Source organism: Rhipicephalus sanguineus, chromosome 9 (genome assembly GCF_013339695.2).
Source record: "Rhipicephalus sanguineus isolate Rsan-2018 chromosome 9, BIME_Rsan_1.4, whole genome shotgun sequence".
NCBI lineage: Eukaryota > Metazoa > Arthropoda > Arachnida > Ixodida > Ixodidae > Rhipicephalus > Rhipicephalus sanguineus.
The window spans coordinates 60876368-60895469 of record NC_051184.2 but is presented as its reverse complement, the minus strand read 5'-3'; the positions used below and the strand labels follow the sequence as shown (position 1 = coordinate 60895469).

The 19102-nt window shown below is 45.6% G+C and overlaps 1 protein-coding gene across 1 annotated transcript in view; it reads left to right on the top strand.

Annotated features, from left to right (window-relative positions):
* The window catches only part of LOC119405229 (KICSTOR complex protein SZT2-like), a 229536-nt gene that overhangs the window by 60042 nt on the left and 150392 nt on the right, over positions 1 to 19102 (top strand). Inside the window, 5 exon segments of the mRNA XM_049419447.1 lie at positions 7593 to 7796; positions 8539 to 8665; positions 9982 to 10231; positions 13358 to 14106; positions 14566 to 14701. Coding sequence (XP_049275404.1) covers positions 7593 to 7796; positions 8539 to 8665; positions 9982 to 10231; positions 13358 to 14106; positions 14566 to 14701 — 1466 coding nt within the window.

The following is a 19102-nucleotide window of genomic DNA, read 5'->3' as shown; positions in this document are numbered from 1 at the left end:
AAGACACAGAAGACTAGTAAAAGGACACAGACAACAGCGCTGACTCGCAACAAAATTTATTCACAGCCATGTAATATATACTTGTTCACTTTATAACAAAAGATGGAAGGAACGATAAAAATGATAAAAGACTTGCAGTGACACTGTTTTATGAACCTATCCTCTTATCATTTTCCATCTGTCCTTTTACAGTCTGTCGCACTGTTTCAAATTCTTGTACAGTCGTAGCACCAGTAATCAAGAAATATTTATTAAGGCACTGTGTTGTGAGATAGCACTACATGCTATCCAGAATAAAGAATTTACACAATGAGCCACAGTGCAATTAGCTTTATTCGTGCATATGTGCAAGCTTGTACTACATTATTGTAAAAATGCCTGATTTTTAGAGCTTGTTTACTATTGTCTTGCTGACAGTAATTAATCAACAATTTTTCATTTTTGTTTGTGTGAGGACAGGCTTTATTCTATAAAGAATAGTTAAGATAGTTACTGGGCAAATTTGTGTACCTTACATTTTCTGCCTACCCACTATACAAACTAACCTTTACAGCAGCTTGAAAACATAGGTAACTGGGATTTCACCTATCGTTTTGTGAATGTTTTATCAATGAACTTGATACACGTTTGTGGTGCATATTATTCTTGCTTTGATGAAGAGCTGAGGGTCTGTTCATGGTGTCCAAAACAAAGTCTTAAGGAACATTTTTAATACACAGCTGACATCTTTGTTAACTGCACAGTTTTCAGTGTTTCTCCCCAAATTTCTAGAATATTATTCCTTGAACTGAAGTACATTTTAAATTCTAGGGTTGGCAGGACGCATTCAGGCAAGTAAAAGAGTGTTGTGCCTAAACAAACTTGAGAGATGATTGCTTCAGCTTAGATGTTCATCCATAAATTTGAATTTGCAGTAATAAAAGAACACGTTGGCGTTACACTTAGTACATTACAATAAAGCTTTTGTTGCATACTTCATGAAATAACTATCAGGAGCACTAGGGTGTTCTTAGTAAGATTTTGTGGATTTATATCTTGGCACGAATGCTGTCTTCGGCATTCCTAGTAACTGACATGCCTGGAGTGACGATTGCCTCTGATTTAGCCTGTACAGTCAATTAAGAAACCTATAATGGTCACTCAAAGTATTGGTACGTGTAAGCATTGCATTTGGAGACTAGGTTGCTTCATGTTACAGAGATATAGGCATGTGGAAGCGGGCAGGTGTGTTCTGGGTGCGGTTGTGCACCCCTCATACGAGGTTTTCTTCGGAATGCCTATCATTACTTTTTTCGCTGTATGACTTTCAAGCATTGGCACCTTGCTGCAATTGAGGGACGATGCTGACTGTGTTCTTAGGTAGCCCGGGCTGTTTGAGTAACCTGAACGTGTAATCCAATAGGGTTACAGTATACTGGAACTGAAAACAGCTACAGGTAAACTTAAAGTTATCAGTTCGTCCTTGTAACCCTTGCGGAAACACGATCATAGCTTTTTAACACGAAAGTGTTTTATGCTGGGGTCCACCACTGCGCCACTGACGTATTTTCGTCACAGATATGACGTTGTAAAATATATGGACTAACAGATGGCAAAGAAAAAACTAGAAGAAAACATTCCATCACCGGGAGTCGAACTTAAGGCCCCCCGCTCCGCAGCGCGCGGTGCAAAATGACTCAGCCACAGGTGGCATGTTCTCTACCCTACTAACGGCAAGCTATTTATATACACCATTTGCCGGTGGCAGTACTCAGAGATCGGTGGCACTTCAGTGTGTTTTCGTTAACACTAGCAAGGTGGCATGAAGGGCTTAAAGGACGTGCTTTAAAGGTCGTCACCCCCTGCATTGCGATGAGCGCGCGCCTCTACAGGGCGTGGTTTCTCGTGTGCGCACGCTTATCTCGTGATGGCGGTGGCTTGTACGTCTTGTGCTCTTACCGCAAGTTTGTGTTGAAGTTAGAGAGCACGAAAGTCACTTCGCTCACTGTAGCGGCCCCTTTTGCGAAAGGAACGCGCTGCTCACACACAAATAAGTTACAACTGTGACAGTTCGTGCTCATGCTGTGTATGCTTGTGCGTTCGTTTCATGCATCCTCCTTTGTGTTTGAGCAGCGCGCTTTAACTGTCGAGCTGTGACAGTTGTTAGTCCGCGCTCATCTCGTGTGTGTCCTTTCCGTGCGTCCTTTCCGCTTGAGCAGTGCGCTGCAAGTTTCAATCTGCTTGCTGTTCTTCGCGTGACATTACAATTTGTTGCTATAGCATTCCTTCCTTCACCCTTGTTGTGAAACAATGCACAGCAAACGCTCACCTACGTCTCCGAAGACACGTTTCACTTTCGTGTTGGATACCGATTCCTTTGACAGAGGGATCAGCCATGTTTTTTATACTCGATGGCCAGAAATCATTGATGGCGTGGGTAGCCACTCACCAGCTGTTGGTGCTCAACTACAATACGACCTATGCATCAATAATTTGCTTACTTTAATGTCTGCAGGCCTCGGTGGTGGTGCATTTGTGCAATGCTAAAAGTTGAAAAGCATAAAATGAAAAAACCTAAAAACTTAGAATGATGTTCAGTGAAACATGTAAAAATTAAAAGTCGAGCAGCAAGTGTGCAAATTGAACATGTCAATATCGGAATACATCAAGTCGACTGATGTGCTTGTGCACCATGCTTTTCATTAAAAGGCAAAAAAATATTTACGGATTTCGCAAATTACCTGTCAAGAGGGCTGGATAACCTCCAATATGCTGATAGTCTGTTAAAAAAAACATTGATGAGAAGTTATTAAGGCAAAAGCGTTATATGTGTCACTGAGTAGAAAAATCCAGCACAGTTAGCGTCAACAAAAGTGGTCCAAGAAAAGACTTAAGTAATAAAAAGGTGATTCAAGGTGTGCGAGCTGCGCACTCACTTCGTCTTTGCAAAAGCATGAAGCCGAGGCGATAAAGAAGCATCAGGAGGCCTTTAAGAAAAACAGTTCAATCTAAAAATTGATTCTTCTGTGAACTTGCATGTGGGTTCTAAGGCTTGTCACATTCATTCTAACATACCATTGTAGAATGCAGAACAAGTGGCAGTGTCAGCAACATACTTTGAAAATGGTGAAAGGGATACATATTAGTGCAGACTAGGAAAGAAAGACACGAGAAAGGAGTAGCAGGAAGCAGAAAGGTTGGGCGCTAAACTTCAACTGTTTATTCAAAAGATGAAGCCAACAGAACACAACAATTTGCGCATGTGTGTGTCAGTGTCGGCAAAATGCAATCACACTGACATATCAAGGAGCTGCATCTCATTTTGGAAAAGAGAAACAGACGTAAAACTCGTGCCTCTCTTCTTAATGTGAAATTCCTCCAATAACTCTCGCACTAACGTGTCACTACTCCTGCCTATTATCTTGATCTCACGAAGCACAGGCTCACATCTGCAGGCTACACAATGCCAATGAATACACTTTGATGTATTCCTAGCAGCTTTCACCTCAAGTTGTCTTAGCATTAGTTAAGGGACCCCAGAGATTTTCTTGCAATGCTCCTGAAGCTTTGAAAACTCATTTTTAAAAATTTTGTTTTTACAGACACCATACATCTGCTTGTTGTAATTTATTGGTGATTAGCAACTTATCAATGCACATCGTCGGGGCACTCTTTGTCCACCATTAGGCCCTTGCACCACAAAATAACTGCCACATCGTCACATGTAGGAAAACCGCCTTGACTCGGCAGTTACATACAAAGCCTCCTTGGGCCCTCTTGTGATAATATAAGGCATAGATACCTCCCAGCTGATGGCTTTTACAAGCAGTTAAATTTGTAAAGCTTGTGCCAGCCTTAAGTTCTCCATGCATTGAATGAGGAAAATAAAGAAAAGGAAGGGGCTAAATTTTTTTTTTTTTTAGCTGCAGCCATAGGCTGGCATACACACTCCTGGATGCACTGACTCGCACACGTTTCACACTGATTTTACAGAATCGAGATAGAGTGTCAGTGAGCGATAAATGTGTGAGTAGATGTGGGCATAAACAGAAGTAAATGCCATTTAATGTTGCTGCAAACGAAAGGTGGTGATGGAGATTTTGAATGGACCTGCATGTGACTGCCGGTGGAGTGCTCACAGAGTGGACGCGAACACGCATGGGGAGTGTGATGGTGGGTCGATCTGTGGTACACATTGTGTAAGTTGCTAAACTCTAGTTCTTCCGAATGCTTCATCTTTAGTACGCACTTTGTTCCAGATGTAACGAGCACTTTGGTGGCTACTGTGCGAGCAGTCTGGCCATAGGTGTTTACCTCTGCATGTTTTGCACTGCAGCTGTTCTTTTATTGATATGTGCCACGTTATTCTGGTTACCTACTTCATACATTGAAACTAAGACTTGTAGATGCGAAGTTATGTCAAATTACTGTTATTTGCGGAACTTTGTGTTTCTAGTATGCTACATACCATGTTTCCTTTGGGACTGCGACTTGCATGTAGCGGCCGCTTGTCGCAGAAACTTGAGACTCTGCTCGTTTGACGGTAACTGTATTCACATTTGCGATGCCCTCAATATAATTTGCATTAAATTTTACAACATAATAAATGTCAAGGTCATTGTTAGATTTATTTGTATGGCACATGTTACGTGTGTTACCTAAATTTTTTTTTGTTATTGCAATTAATAAGGAAAGTCTCTGTAGCCTTGATAACATTTCCTACTATGTATGAAATAGAGCACAATGTTTTCAAGGTGACGATACAGTAGTGTAGGTTTATTTAATCAGGGGTTCCTTACACAATAGTGTGCAAGTTGTGGGGTTGCACACGCAACCCATTGTCTTCAACGCGGCGGCACCTCGGCTTCGCGCTACGTTCGTACGCGCAGTGGCAAGGGGGGTTGCGTGGGAGAGGGCACTGTGCCGCTCCCGCAGCCTTTCGCGCCCTGCACCCTGGCCGAAGTCGAGATGCCCCGTTTTCCCTCCTTGCCCTTTTCTGGAGAGACTCCTCTCCAGACCCCGGGAACGCGCGCTGCTTTCTTGGGGGCCCCCGTGTCTTCGGTCTTGGGAGGTGTGACTGACCACATCGGACCCAAGCCGTGAGCACCACCGCCGCCATCAACCCCTGCAGCGCTCCGGCCATGGAGTGCGAACCACCGCCCCGGACCGGAGTGCAAAAGCAGCCACGCGAGGTGAGATGAGCCTTTATCATTCCCTCGACGTGTGCTTGCTATTTTGTTGTTGTTTCCTTCAGTAGTGCGGAACGCTCCGCCTCTGAGGTGTTAACTAACTTGATGTGCTGTACTTATTGTTGCAATTGGCATCTGGGGTGAATAAACACCTTCAGTTGAAAGACTTGTCTCTGTCCCCACTGGCCTGAAACCCGCCGCGGTCGCACTCAACGCGAACCGCGGGATAGGGGTCACAGCTCTGACTGTTAGGGCTGCTGCGTAGCACTAGTAGCGAGTAACTACACTCCTCTAGTGCGCGGTGTGATCCAAACGAGGGACAGGTTCGCACGCGCGGATCTGTTCGTTACAAAGTAACCCCCATAAAGTGAGAAAAGCACTATAAAAAGTAAAGCAAACATCTTTGGTGGCTCTTTATAGCTGCTGAATTTTATTGTGTCTGACTCTGTCACTGCGATGCGGCTCATAATCATATCTTGGTTTTGCAATCTAAAACTCAAAATAATAAAAAAACAGGCCTTTTTGTTTTGGAACCTGTGACATGCAGAACTATCCTTACTTGGTGGCTCTTTTATCGTAGCCGTGAGTTTCCACTCGTGCCCTGTGTTGCTGCATCTGGATTAATTTGCCTTTTTGGACAGTAGTTCTGCATACTTTTCTGGTGCCAGGCTCTTTCATGATTGGGCACATTTTAAAAACCACACATGATTTTTATGGATTCGCCTAGTGCTCACACAATCTGAAAATGCCAATCGCAAAGCAGTCGTGCACAGAAGCATTTCAGAGGCAACGTGCGTTCACACTCAAACACCGCTGTATATTGCAGTGTTCACGTGTTACACAAGACTTAACAGGTCTTTTTTTAATCTCTCTGCCTTAGAGCTCTCCTGAATTCGTAGGCGTTATCTTCCCGATATCTCATGTGCCATGATAAAAAACCATTCAGTAAGTAAACACTCAGTGAGTAATCTCATAATCGAAAGAAAATGATAGCGCTGTGTGCTGTGGTGGTACAATGTTATCACGCTTTTGTTAACACCAAGAAGACAGTGGGTTGCTATCATGCCACTCGTTCCAGTGCCTAGCCAGTTATACATTTTGTTACTCTACTTGCTCAAACAGAGAGCTTTTGAAAGCTGCAAGAAGATTGGGGTTGCGAAGGATTGCACTATAACGCTATCACACCTGTACTGTTTGGCACAACGCCCTATTTCGGTTGCCAGCTAATGACGGCGTGACCTGTTGTCAGGGTTTTTGGCGTTACTCTTGAAATTAATAATTACCCTCTCTGGTCTTATGACTCCTGTGGAAATTGTATAAGGTCTACAGCAAATATCTGACGTCATAATTTTTGAATTTTGAAAGCTCGCTTCTAGCTCGTCTTTACGTGTTGCACACACATGCTTACAAAAATAAATTCTTTGTTGCGAAAGCAATCAGCCATCTCCCATTTGTCGGGATTTACAACGAATCGTTTCTATCACACATTGTTTCGCCAGCATTTGTGCTTAAGCGCAGATGTCATATGCATCAAAAACTGAGGGACCGCTGTTCGAAAAATTCTGTCAGTTCACCTTCTTTTTCATCGCACGCTTTTTGCGAAAATGCTATGTATCGTGACACAGAAAATGGGATTATAGGGATAGTTCTCAGTCACTTTAATATCTTTCATATACTGACTCCGCTACTCTGCCCTTACACTTTTGCTCAAAGTAGTTAGTAGGGACAATGGTTTTCCATTTAAGGCATGGTAGTATAAATGAATCAATGCTTCGCTGTGTATTTCTAGGTCCATGACCAAGTGCTTCATCCCACACCCTTATTAATGTCATTATTCGGAAAATTTAACTTGGCAGCTCTGCTGCTTTTCTTTGCTGATTGCTTTGTTATGCTCTTGCCGACGCTGTACCCCAAAGAACATCAAAAACTACTTTGCCATTTGAGAATGATTCTGAGATTGTGCTTGTTTTGTATCTAAGATAATTCATCTAGGAACACAGCGACATCATTCAGAGGGAGCCTCGATAAGAATGAATTGATAGTTCACTGCAAGCTTTGTTCTCCAACTACGCACACTTCGTTTCATTCTTAGCAGGCAACACAGCGGAAGCTGTGCTGTCATAGAAATATGGGTCACTCTTACTGAAACAGCTGAACGTGCCTAAAGAAATGCTACAAGCATTTAGAAAAGTATACATGAATGCAAAACAGAGGCAAGTTTTCATTATTAGTCAGTGCCAGGCTTCTTGGAGCATATGCAAAACTGGCCTGTTTGGAAAGCACTCTATAGCACCTTTCCCATACCCCACAGCCCCCTCAATTCAATCGTTCGGTCAATAGATTAATCAGTCAACAAGCTACCAATAAATTAGGTATTTCTCTCACAGTGTTACCTTTCTTTAATTTGCTTTTCTTGCGGCCCAGCTCTTTGAAATGGATTTCGAGTGCCTCTCGTCTCTCATCACGCTGGAGCATCTGAACCTGAGATGCCTCAAGCCAGAGCTGGCTCACCCGGTGAGCGCACAATCCCAGTGTCCACCGCCACCGACGCCGCCGGTCACGCCTGCCCTGGCTGGAGTTCAGCCATCATTTGTGTCGCGGTCCACGCCTGACATCACACTGGCACAGGTGTGTGCACGTGCACTCAAGCGACCCTACAATGAATGCCTCCTGTAATTATTTAACAAAGATTACAAAGTTATCGCCTGACGCAAGACTTGCCTTCCCATATCAGGATGTAATCAGCTGTAATCAGGTGGAAATAATGGCGTACATAACACATGATACAAATTACCATACATTACAGCACAATACCTTATTTACCATGCGGCACGTTATAGAACTTAACGTACATTACCGTACAGTACCTTACTTGCTGTATAGTATAATATGGAACTTACTGTACATTACCAAGCATTACCGTGCCGTACAGCACCTTACTCACCATATAGTACATTACAGAACTTACCGTACAGTATCGTACAGTACCTTAGCTACTGTATAGTACTTATAGAACTTACCGAGAGTACCAGTTATTATGCTGGAATGCATGCTGGCACATGTATAAAGAGCCGACTGATCATCTTTAGATCAGGTTTTGATGAGTGGCCACTATGCTCTTTGCTATTGTTGTGTTTGGAGTCTTACTTGTTTTTCTGGGGATAAGTTCACAATAAAGAGTTAAGTCTTCGCTAGTCACTCTGGCTGTTAAGTTCTTCACCATCATCACATTGTGGCACTATTCGCACACCCCTAGTTGTGCACTGTAGTAGGATGGTGGACATTTATCACCATGATTACGATGTGATTCTCATCTTTTACTTACACTTGGCCAGCCGATTACCATAGCGTCTCTTTGTCGATCTCACAGAACATGCCCTTGCTCCAACCGGTGGCACCAGAGCCTGCAGTGAGCGTGGTGCCGTTTCCATTCAGCATCATGAAGCTGCTCTCCAAGTGCCAGCAGACCGAGATCCTCTTCTCCACCTTCATCCAAGGTCAACGTCCTCTCTAGCCCTACATTTTTTAAACATTCTCTGTCATATTTTGTTGTTGTGAGTACCCCTGGAGCCTTTAAACTACGGAACCCTAGTCCACAAAAACATTTATTTTTTTTTCATGCTAATGTACCATCATGTCGGTGGGCACGCCTTCCGCTCAGAAATTCTTGCAAGGCGCCGAAACAGCTTCATCATGTAGGGTTTGCAGTGGTTCTCAGGCCGTTGAAATTTCTTGACATGTGTAAATGCTGTGTTGGAGACCTCAGAAAGGCCTTTACTTTCATTGAGTGCTTTGAAAACCTAGAATTTTTTTTTTGCTAAAATGAGCACATTTTGATTGATTGATTGATTGATTGATTGATTGATTGATTGATTGATTGATTGATTGAGGCTTTTTTTTGTGACTCTGTAGTGTGTGACTGTGTTGCCAGCACAGTCACACACTACAGAGTCACACTATGGCTCTGTTCTGATACTCCTCTAGACGGCTAAATAGATGGCTGATGAGACAGCATCTGTGTTAAGTCTCATCCCGTATCCTATGCAGCTGGCAAAAAAGACAGCCTCATTAAGACAGCGTCAGATCAGAGTAAAAAATGGTGAAGGCTACTTTGCTGTCCAGACAAACAAGATGTCAGCTGGAAAGAAGGCTTTGAAGCTTCCTACGAAAAACGTCTATTTGCAGGAAGATGGAGTAGTGCTGTCTTATGAGATTAATATAAGCTAAGTTGAGCTTTTTGTATGTTTGAACTCGAAGGAAACTGAAAAAAACGATGTTTTATGGCAATGTCGACATTTGTTCTAGTTGGTATGGTGCTACTCAAGATTGAAGGAGCGCAAGCAACAGGAACAGAAGTTAGACAGACGCAGCCATAGCTTACTGTCAACTGAGAGGTTTATTAAAAGAAAAATGGTAAATGAACGCCAACCCAAACCAACTTCGCACTTGCGACAACTTAGCAATCTTGATCAGGTCACTGAGGGAAAGCTGATGCAGGTGTCACCAGCATTCATTATGAAGAGGACTCTCTTATTTCATGTGCCATGTCATCTTCATTCCTATATAGAACAGGGACTTCTGTCTCTGTTTTGCACTATTTCAACGTTACATGATTTCATGTGCTTTCTTTAGCTTTCTTGTGTTGACTCGAGATGGTGTCATGTCATGTAGACGTCTTCCAGACGGGTTTTGTTACTTGGTCGACTCAGGCCCGAAGCTGTCTTCTTAGCTGTCAAAGCAGACTGTCTACAATGCTGGCCAGGATCGGAATGCACTCAATGACAGGCTCATGCACCGTGTTGTGCACTTGCAGAGCTGAGGCCTCTCGACGTTGATGGTGGGAAAAATCACCCCGTGGACTGTGAGGGGCGTCCGCGCCCTCAGCCCAACGACCTTCTGTACGAGCAGCTGTTGGGCAACCTCCAAGCGATACATGACCGTGAGGTGTCACTTGGCCCTGAGGAGCAGGCACTGCTGCCAAACGAGATCCACAACCGGCCACGTGACCAGCATGCCTATCCCGTGCCATTTGCTGTGCCCCCTGTGCAGGCGACTCCTGTTGCGTGAGTAGACTTTTTTTCTCTACATATATGTGTCTTGTTAACCCTTTCCCTTCCACGAAAAATGAAGAAAATTGTACCAAATTTACCAGAAATTTTTGTTTAGCGCAACTTGTAGAGCTTTTTTTATTTCTGAATAAAGTGGTACCATTATTTCAATCCTGTGGAGTTCCTTTATTTCACTAATTGAATAAAAAATATGGCTCGAAGATGGCTTCACTGCATGGCAATACAATGAAAGATAGCAATAAAATGAAAGCTGAGACACAAATGGCACACAACATGGACAAGTGTGGTCATCTAGCGTCAAGAAACACAACTATGACGAGTATGGTCATCATTGGTTCCATGTGCAACCAATTTTTGTTGATGTCATCGCTCATTTTAGTACAAAATCTCATGACGACTATAGGGAACCCAAGCTCAAGTTAGCGGCGCGACGACAGCGCCGCGCCAGCCGCGCTGCGGCTCTGTCAGAAAACTCTGAACCTTCGCGCGGCCGACTCAGCCCCTTTCACGGTAGCGGTAGCGCACGTGCGCTCGCGTTCTTCTCTCGGTGCGGGTAACTGTGGGGCCATCAGCTCGGCACGTTGAACCGAGAGGCTTGCTGTGCGAAGCTGCGCATTTCCACGATGGCAGAAGCGACCCCGCGGAAGCGCAAGCGTGGTCCGAAGTATTGCGGTTTAGTGGCCAGCCACAACAGTGCAGACAAGGCACACGATTCACGTGTTAAACTGTATCGGTTCCCGGGCGTGTCGCACGAGAAATAAAGGCGGCAAGCGTGGATAGCTGACAGCGCTGTCTCGCCTTCTATTTTGGTTGTCTGAGTTCATCGCTTTCGTTCGTTTCGACTACCTGAATCGGTAAGTAACGCGGCGCATGCACGCAGCGACTACAGTAATGATTACACGCTGTCTTCTCGCATTGTGAAAGTCCAGTTACGGTTGTAGATGAAACAACTTTGTGTTTTGATTCCCCGTGTTCGTGAGACCTACCCGTCGTTGCTGAACGTTCACACTCGCGTTATACTTTTAGCGTTGCGCGGTTGGTTGAATTCAACTGAACTCGGCACAATGTCAGAAGTTCGGCGCCTGCAATTCACGCGTCGGGAAGGCTGCTTTATCACGCCGGAACGGACGTCCGTGCATTTTCAGCAAGCTTTGACATCGTTCTGCAGGTTTGCTTTGTTTTTGTCACTTTATTAGTGTGATATATATTTAAGCCGCTAAATACAACTGGCACTTAATACATGCTTTGCAATTGCAACCTTGAAGTAACCTTCTGTCACCTTCTGACTTCGTGTGATTTTGTAGCCGCGTTCGCGCAGCAGGTTTTATACGCCTGTCAAGTCGATATCATAAAAAGAGACTGCAAGCATGACACGACAGCCGAAAAAACGAGGCGAGCAGTTCATCTTGCTTCACAGTGGTTAAAGCTCAGCTAGCTGCCTCGCGTCTTAATCGGCGGGTGATTCTCCAGCGGCACGGAGGACTTGACTCTAACCTTCTCAGGAAACAGTGCCATGGCCGTATAATTTCTTTTTTTCGCACGCCGCAAACGTTTGTTCACGAAAGTACACGGCTGCTACTGTAAAGCATGCCATATCAAAACAACAATCATATGATTCGTAGTTCACACCGCAGAACATCGATAGCGTGTACGGCTTCATTTCGGGGTGCATGTGAACCATTATTCATCTTTAACATGACAGAATGAGACTTACCTCGAGGTATACGTCCTACACGGTGTAATCGCGACTTGGGAAATGCATTTCGCTTTGAGTCGGGCGTCGTTGTCGTCGATCGTCTGCTCTTCACCGTTAAGGTGATTGACGAGCCTTTCTCCTTTTATCAAGTTCGCTTTTCGGAAGTGCCAGTCAAGCTTGAAGATCCTTTTGAAGCCGCACTGCACGCGGTACATTGTGAGACGCCGCAAGTGCACCGCGAGAGCTCTGCACGTGCACGGTAGCGAGCGGCAACGCGGTGGAGAGAAGGGAAAACGCTCGCTACTGACACCCCAGTTTCTCTTTTTCTGCCAGAGATGGCGCTGCCTGTCAAGAGCAGCAGCGCCGCTAAGCGTTGCTTGGGAAGCCTATACTCGTCAATGGGAGGGAAAGGGTTAATGTGTCCATGTTCATATGTTCGAATGCCATATATCCCTTCAGCTTTCTCTTCTGCCATCTCTTGTTTTAGGCACTCGAGGGCCTTGCGAAAACCACGAGTAGTAGTAGTAGTAGTAGTAGTAGTAGTAGTAGTAGTAGTAGTAGTAGTAGTAGTAGTAGTAGTAGTAGTAGTAGTAGTAGTAGTAGTAGTAGTAGTAGTAGTAGTAGTAGTAGTAGTAGTAGTAGTAGTAGTAGTAGTATAAGAAGAAGAAGAAGAAGAAGAAGGAGGAGGAGGAGGAGGAGGAGGAGGAGGAGGAGAAGTAGTAGTTAGACACAATATTAATGAGAACTAATAGACAAAGAAAGTATAGGGGGGGGGGGGGTATTTGTGGCAGTTAGGACATAAATATGAAGAAAGTAAAGTGGACGAAAAGGTAACTTGTCGCCGGCAGGGACTGGCAGGGACCGGTCCCTGCCAGCTGCAAGTTATCTTTTCATCCGCTTTACTTTCTTCACATTTATGTCCTAATTGCCACAAATACCACCCCCTACACTTTCCTTGGCATTACTGTCTGTTAGTTCTCATTAATATTGTGTCTAACAAAGAAGAACGAGCCCTCAAAAGTAATCTCCTTTCCTTCATAGAATAAGTAGTAGCAAGACAAAGTCTGCAAGACAAAGGCCTCTCCCAGAAATTGCCACTTGCTGTTTACCGGCAGCCACTCCAACCTAACCTGTGCTTACCCATTTGTTAGTGTCATTGCACCATACTGTCCTTCATTGCTCTCAACTGTACTTCTTTTACCTCAGGTTCTACTCTGTTACACTAACCAGCACTGCCCAAACTGAATGTCGTGAAAGTTACGCAAGACATACAAAGTTGTGTTACCATTGTTTTCTTGCTATGAAGCTGAGCGAAAAATGAGAACGATGGCAAGGGAAGACATTTGATGAGTGTGCGCTGTTTTATTTTGATATGATGATGTGTTCATCAGTGACTGATAGCTTTACGTCCTCCCTCTCCACAGTTGGCGTTGCTTTGTGGCCAGTTTCTCCAGTGCCAACAGCACTGCTGGAAGCAGCAACTCTACCACTCCCAATTCTCACGTGGTTCTCACCTTCATTCCTGCCACGTTTGAAAACCTGCAGCACCTCATGAGGCGCCCGGAGGACGAAGTCGCTTCCCCCGAGGCTCCTCCCACTCATGGCACTCGCAGTAGTGTGTCCAAGGACTATGCTGTGTTGCAGACCGAGTCGTCGTCTGAGCCAGCCGCCACCAGCAGTTTTGACCGCGAAGCTCCCACGTCGTCTGCCGCGGAGGATCCCGCCGCCGGTGAAGTGTGCGACTCGTACGACGCGACGGAATCTCGCGCTTTTCGACAGCTGACGAGTTCGCACTCCGACCCGGCGCTGTCTTCACATGGAGCCGAGAAGCACGAGTCGTTGCCACGACAACGATCGGCCGACTTGCCAGACTTCAACAGCCGGAGTCGACGCAGGACCTCGACACCATGCCCAGAAGACGCGAGGGACGAAGACGGCAGCACGTCTCCCAAATCGCAGGAGGCCGAAGGGCCCGCTCGGCGCATGGTGTCCGTGAGTCTTCCGGTGTACGTCTATGATGCACCGGTGTCGGCCGTGATTGGCCGGTTGGTGTACCAAGGTGGTGTGAGGCAGTGGAAGGACACGTATCTTGACTTGACCACACGGTCGGAAGAGAATACGCGGGCTGGATCCGAACCCAGTTGGGTGGAGTACAAAGCGGATGGCTCGGAAGGTGTGTCCTTTAGGATCGTCACTCGGCCTGCACCGTGGTTAATTATCTTGCATTTTGAATATCTATGTAGACAATGTAATCAAATGCTGAATGCTTTTGTAGAGAAAAGTTTTTTGTCAGGAGTGTTGCATGCATTTCCCTTTACTGCTCTTGCATGTGACGGCTTCAGGCAGAAGAAACTGTGTGGACCATTCTTAGCTTTTTATGAACAACGTTATTGTTTCGAGCGTTATCGCTGCACGATGTCAACACTCAGCAAATATCCATGACCCTAGATCGAGCATTTTGATACAAGTTTTGTATAAGTAAAATACATCGTTTCCAAATTTTTATGTGTGCCAAATGTAATCCTTTTACGTGTGAGAAGCGTGTGATAGAGGTTCTACGATATGAAAAATATATTTCATTACTCGTTCAGGTGAAAATCTTGTCATAACTTATTTCCTTACCTTGTTTCAGGCTCGCCTTACAAAACCATGTCGCCAGAGCCCAAGTCGGATGACTCCGAGCTCGGAAGTGACCGCTTTCCAGCGAGAAAACATTGTTCGCGCCTACGCAAGGCTTTCTCCAAGAGCTTTGTGTATGGCGTGTTCAGGTGAGTTCTATAGGATGGCTTTTAGACAGGTGATCCGCCACGATGGTACAGTGGTTACAGTGCTCTGATGCTGACCTGGAGGTAGCAGGTTCGGTCCCAGCTGCGGCGGTTGCATTTCAATGGAGGCAAAATGCTAGAGACCTGTGTACTATGTGATGTTAGCACACGTTAGAGAACACGAGATGGCCAAATGTAAAACCCCAGGTATTATTATTATTATTAGATGGGTGAAAAAGAAAAATAAGAACAGGGAAGTATATAGAGACTACAATCAACTGCCGATTTTTCGGACTCCCTAGGGACCGCGAGATCGTCCGGAAAATCGGGCAGTCCGAAAAAACAAGTTCATGCTTTTTTATTCTGCTCAAGTGGTCAAATCGCCACAGCCACATCCGAAATAGCTTTAATGCCTCCCAGTACAATTATCAGGCATTTTGGTGCACGCCCAGGCTCTCGCAAATACAGTAAAAGCTCGTTAATTCGGATTTCTAGGGACCGGAAAAAATGTCCGAATTAACCGAATGTCCGAATTATCGAATGGTCGAAATAAACACAATAAATGCACGAGTTTTTTCAACATACCTTTACTTAACAAAGTAATCGCGGATGCTTGTGTTTTCGAGCAGAAATTCGCGCGGACACAATTTTTCTGAGCCCTTCAAGGTGCTCAGCAGCTCGCATGATGTCTGCAGTACCGCAAAAGTTTCACCCGTCATCCACGCTTTTCGGTTGGCACGGTAGTCCACGGGAAGATTGTTGATGTTCTTAAAGCAGCGTGGCTTTTGAACCTTTCCGATAACGAGAAGCGGCCAGCGCTCTGGGCCCGTCATGTTGGGGGATAAAAGTACGGTTACTCGTTCCTTGCTTCTTGCCGCCGATTGAAGGATCCCCTTTCATCACACTTCATCACTTCTTGTCGGGAGAGCCCGTTATTCAGAGCACGCGAAATTTCTACTTTGGTGGTGAAGTCCTTGGCCTCGTACTTGGGCCGCTTCGCCGGCGTTGCCATCGGTGGAGAGTGCGGTCGCACGAGAAGTCGGCACAAAAGCACCAGCAACGATCAAGCTAAAGGAGCCGTACTGAAACTTTCCTCGATAAATCGGCAATCAACGATGCAGCACACCAACGGGAACAAAGCAACAAACCCACACGCGAAAAAAAGGTGTTCAACCAGTCTCAATCCAAGCCAAGTCGATAATTGATGTCCATGGCGATGCTGCGTTTGAGCTTCACTTTTGTTCCGAATTGTTCTTTTTTCGTTTTCGAGCCTCGCCAGCGGCCCGAAAGTCGCCGAATTATCCGATTTGCGGCCAAATCTGTCCGAAATAACGAGCGCCCAGTCTCATAGAGTGATGCGTATATTTACAGGGACCAGATGACGTGTCCGAATTAACCAATTTTCCGAATTAACTAGAGTCGAATTAACGAGCTTTTACTGTACATTCGGTACCTGCCGCGAACCCCGCTTAACTACGTACGTGCCAACCGCCACTTTTGCATCTCCTGATGAGCGCCGCTGATAACAGCAAAGCGCGGAATAGATTACGGCTATCTCGCATGAAGCGTTTGTAAACGATGACGTGGAACACAAAGACTGTGGCGGAAGAGCGGACGACTCGTCCGGCTTTCCCCGATGCATGTGCGCATGTAAACATGCGCACACAGATCGCCGAATCGCCGCCGATACGCAGCATTTACTGCTGTTTCAAGCCAATTCTTTCTAGTTGTGTGCAGCACATCGCCAACTAAGCTGACGCCGTCACTTTACTGTTGCTGTATCGTACGCACGCATTTATTATGAAAGGGTTCGTGATGCGCACTAAGGTCCTGACCGCACACGAGCATGTCCGGAAAATCGGGCGTCCGAAAAATCGGCAGTTGACTGTATTAATAACTCTGGAAATGAGTAAATGTGTCATAAAGTGTTGCTTATTGTTTGATAATTGTTTATTTGAAGAGACGCTAGTCCTTTGCACAGACACATAGAGGAAGTTGGTTGTAAGAGAAAACACGCGAGTGCTTGATAGAATCTTGCCGATCAACTTACTGTCCGTTGTCTACAAGCTATTTACAAAGATAGTAGCTAATAGAATTAAGACAACATTAGAATTCAATCAGCCAAAGGACCAAGCAGGATTTCATACAGGCTACTCGACTATAGACCATATTCGCACTATCATTCAAGTGATAGAGAAATGCACGGAATATAACCAACCCCTATATATAGCCTTCATAGATTACGAGAAGGCATTTTATTTGGTCTAGATATCAGCATTAATGCAGGCACTGTGGAATCAGGTCGTCAACGAACCATATACAGTAAAATCTTGTTACTACGAACATCAGGTTAACGAAATTTTCAGATTAACGAATTTTTTTGAAATCCCCGCCAAAATGCCTATATTGCCAATGTAAAAAACTTTCAGTACTACAAATTTCAGAATACCGAATATTTCAGATTAACGTAAGTAATTTAACCCCGAAATCAACAAGATGCATCGTTATTACGAAGTTCCGTGAATCTTTCGGTACGGAAATCACTGAAGCTTACACCTATCATCATTCACAGCAGATATGCGCCGGGAAACCCGCTTCAACGGGTGCAGCCCCATCAGCGTCGACATCAACGCAAGCGTCACCAACCGGTCAAACTGGTCAAACCAAATCAAACAACGTCATAGCGGTCATAGGCTTAGTCCCGCTGTTGCCGCTGTTCTCACCACGTTTCCAGTTGCTGTCGTTTGGAGCTGCGAAGTTGAGATTGTGTTGTGCAGTCGCTTTTCTGGCAGTGAGTTCTCCTGGCCCCAGCGTTAAAAAGAAGCGACGCCAGTTTTCGCTCAAGGAAAAAGTGGACATTCTGACGGAGCTGAATGCTGGAAAAAAGCAAGTGGACATATGCAGGGAGCGTGATATCGTGCCGTCAAAAGTGGCAACGACACTGAAGGATCGGGAGAAGATCGTGAAATTACATAGAGAATCACAGTTGGCTTCCTCAAGAAAACGCTTGAGGCTGGGCAACTACCAAACCGTCGACGACGCCGTCCTCACATGGTTTAAGGATGCCAGACAACACGATGTGCCCTTGTCAGGCCCTATTCAAGAAAAGGCGCGACAGTTCGCGGTTGCTTTGGGCACCTTCGGCTTCGACGCAAGTGCTGGATGGCTCTATCGGTACCGGCAAAGGAATGGCATCATGTGGCAAGTCGCGTGCGGGGAAGAAAAGGCGGCCAATGCCGAAAGTGCGATTGCCTGGCTGAACGAACACTTTCAGGAAATCGTCGAGTCGTTCAGTCCAGACGACGTTTTCAACGCCGACGAAACGGCGTGCTTTTATCAGCTGTTACCTGATAAGACAATGAACTTTAAAGATGAAAAAATGCAAGGGCGGAAAAAAATCGCGTCTTCGCGTGTCAGTGCTCTTCTGCTGCAACGCCACAGGCACGGAAAAACTCAAGCCTCTTGTTATTGGGAAGTCCGCCAAGCCTCGCTGCTTGAAAAACGTTGTCTCGTTGCCTTGCGACTATCAGGCAAATAAGAAGGCGTGGATGACGCGGGAACTGTTCACGCAGTGGCTGCTGCAGTTCGACAACACAATGAAGAAGAAACAAAAGAAGGTTCTAATCGTTGATAGCTGCTTGGCACATATGGTGAACGTGCGTTTGAGCAATGTGCAGCTTGAATTTCTGCCCCCAAATTGTACGTCTTTGCTCCAACCTTTAGACGAGGGCATAATAAGATGTGTGAAGGCCGAATTTCGGAAGCGACTTGTGCAGTGCCTTCTCATTAACATATGACTGAAGCTGCCCTTGGAGGTCAACATCCGTCAAGCCGCAGAAATGCTGACAGGGTCGTGGTGGAACGTCAAGGCAAGCACCATTAGCAACTGCTGGCGAAAGGCAGGTCTTCTCGAGACTTCGCTTACGCCGCAAGACTGAGAGCCTACGCAACGAGACTGCGATGACGAAGCGGAGCTCGACCCAGAGCTTTGGAATGAGCTTACCGGGAAGCTCCCGGTAGACGCTGCGGTAACCTTTGAGGATTACGTAGACAGTGACTGCGCAGCGGCTACGTCCGCAAAGCTCACCTGCGAAGAAATCGGGAGTCAAGTGCGTGAGCAAGATTGCTCTAGCAGTGACGAAGACGGCGCTGGAGATGCAGAGTCTGGGACAACGGAAGAGACTATTTCCAGCTCGGATGTTGTGGTGTTCCTTGAGAAGACCCGATCGTACCTCGGGTGCTGCAAGACCCGAAGACATCCTTAGGAAGGTTGCGGACGTGGAGGCATACATGTACCAGCACCTGCTTTCTACTCGCCAAAAGAAGATGACCAACCTTTTTAAGCAGTAAATTGTTTCCACTCGGTGCCCAGTGTTTTTGTTCATTGTTTACGCCCCAACACGT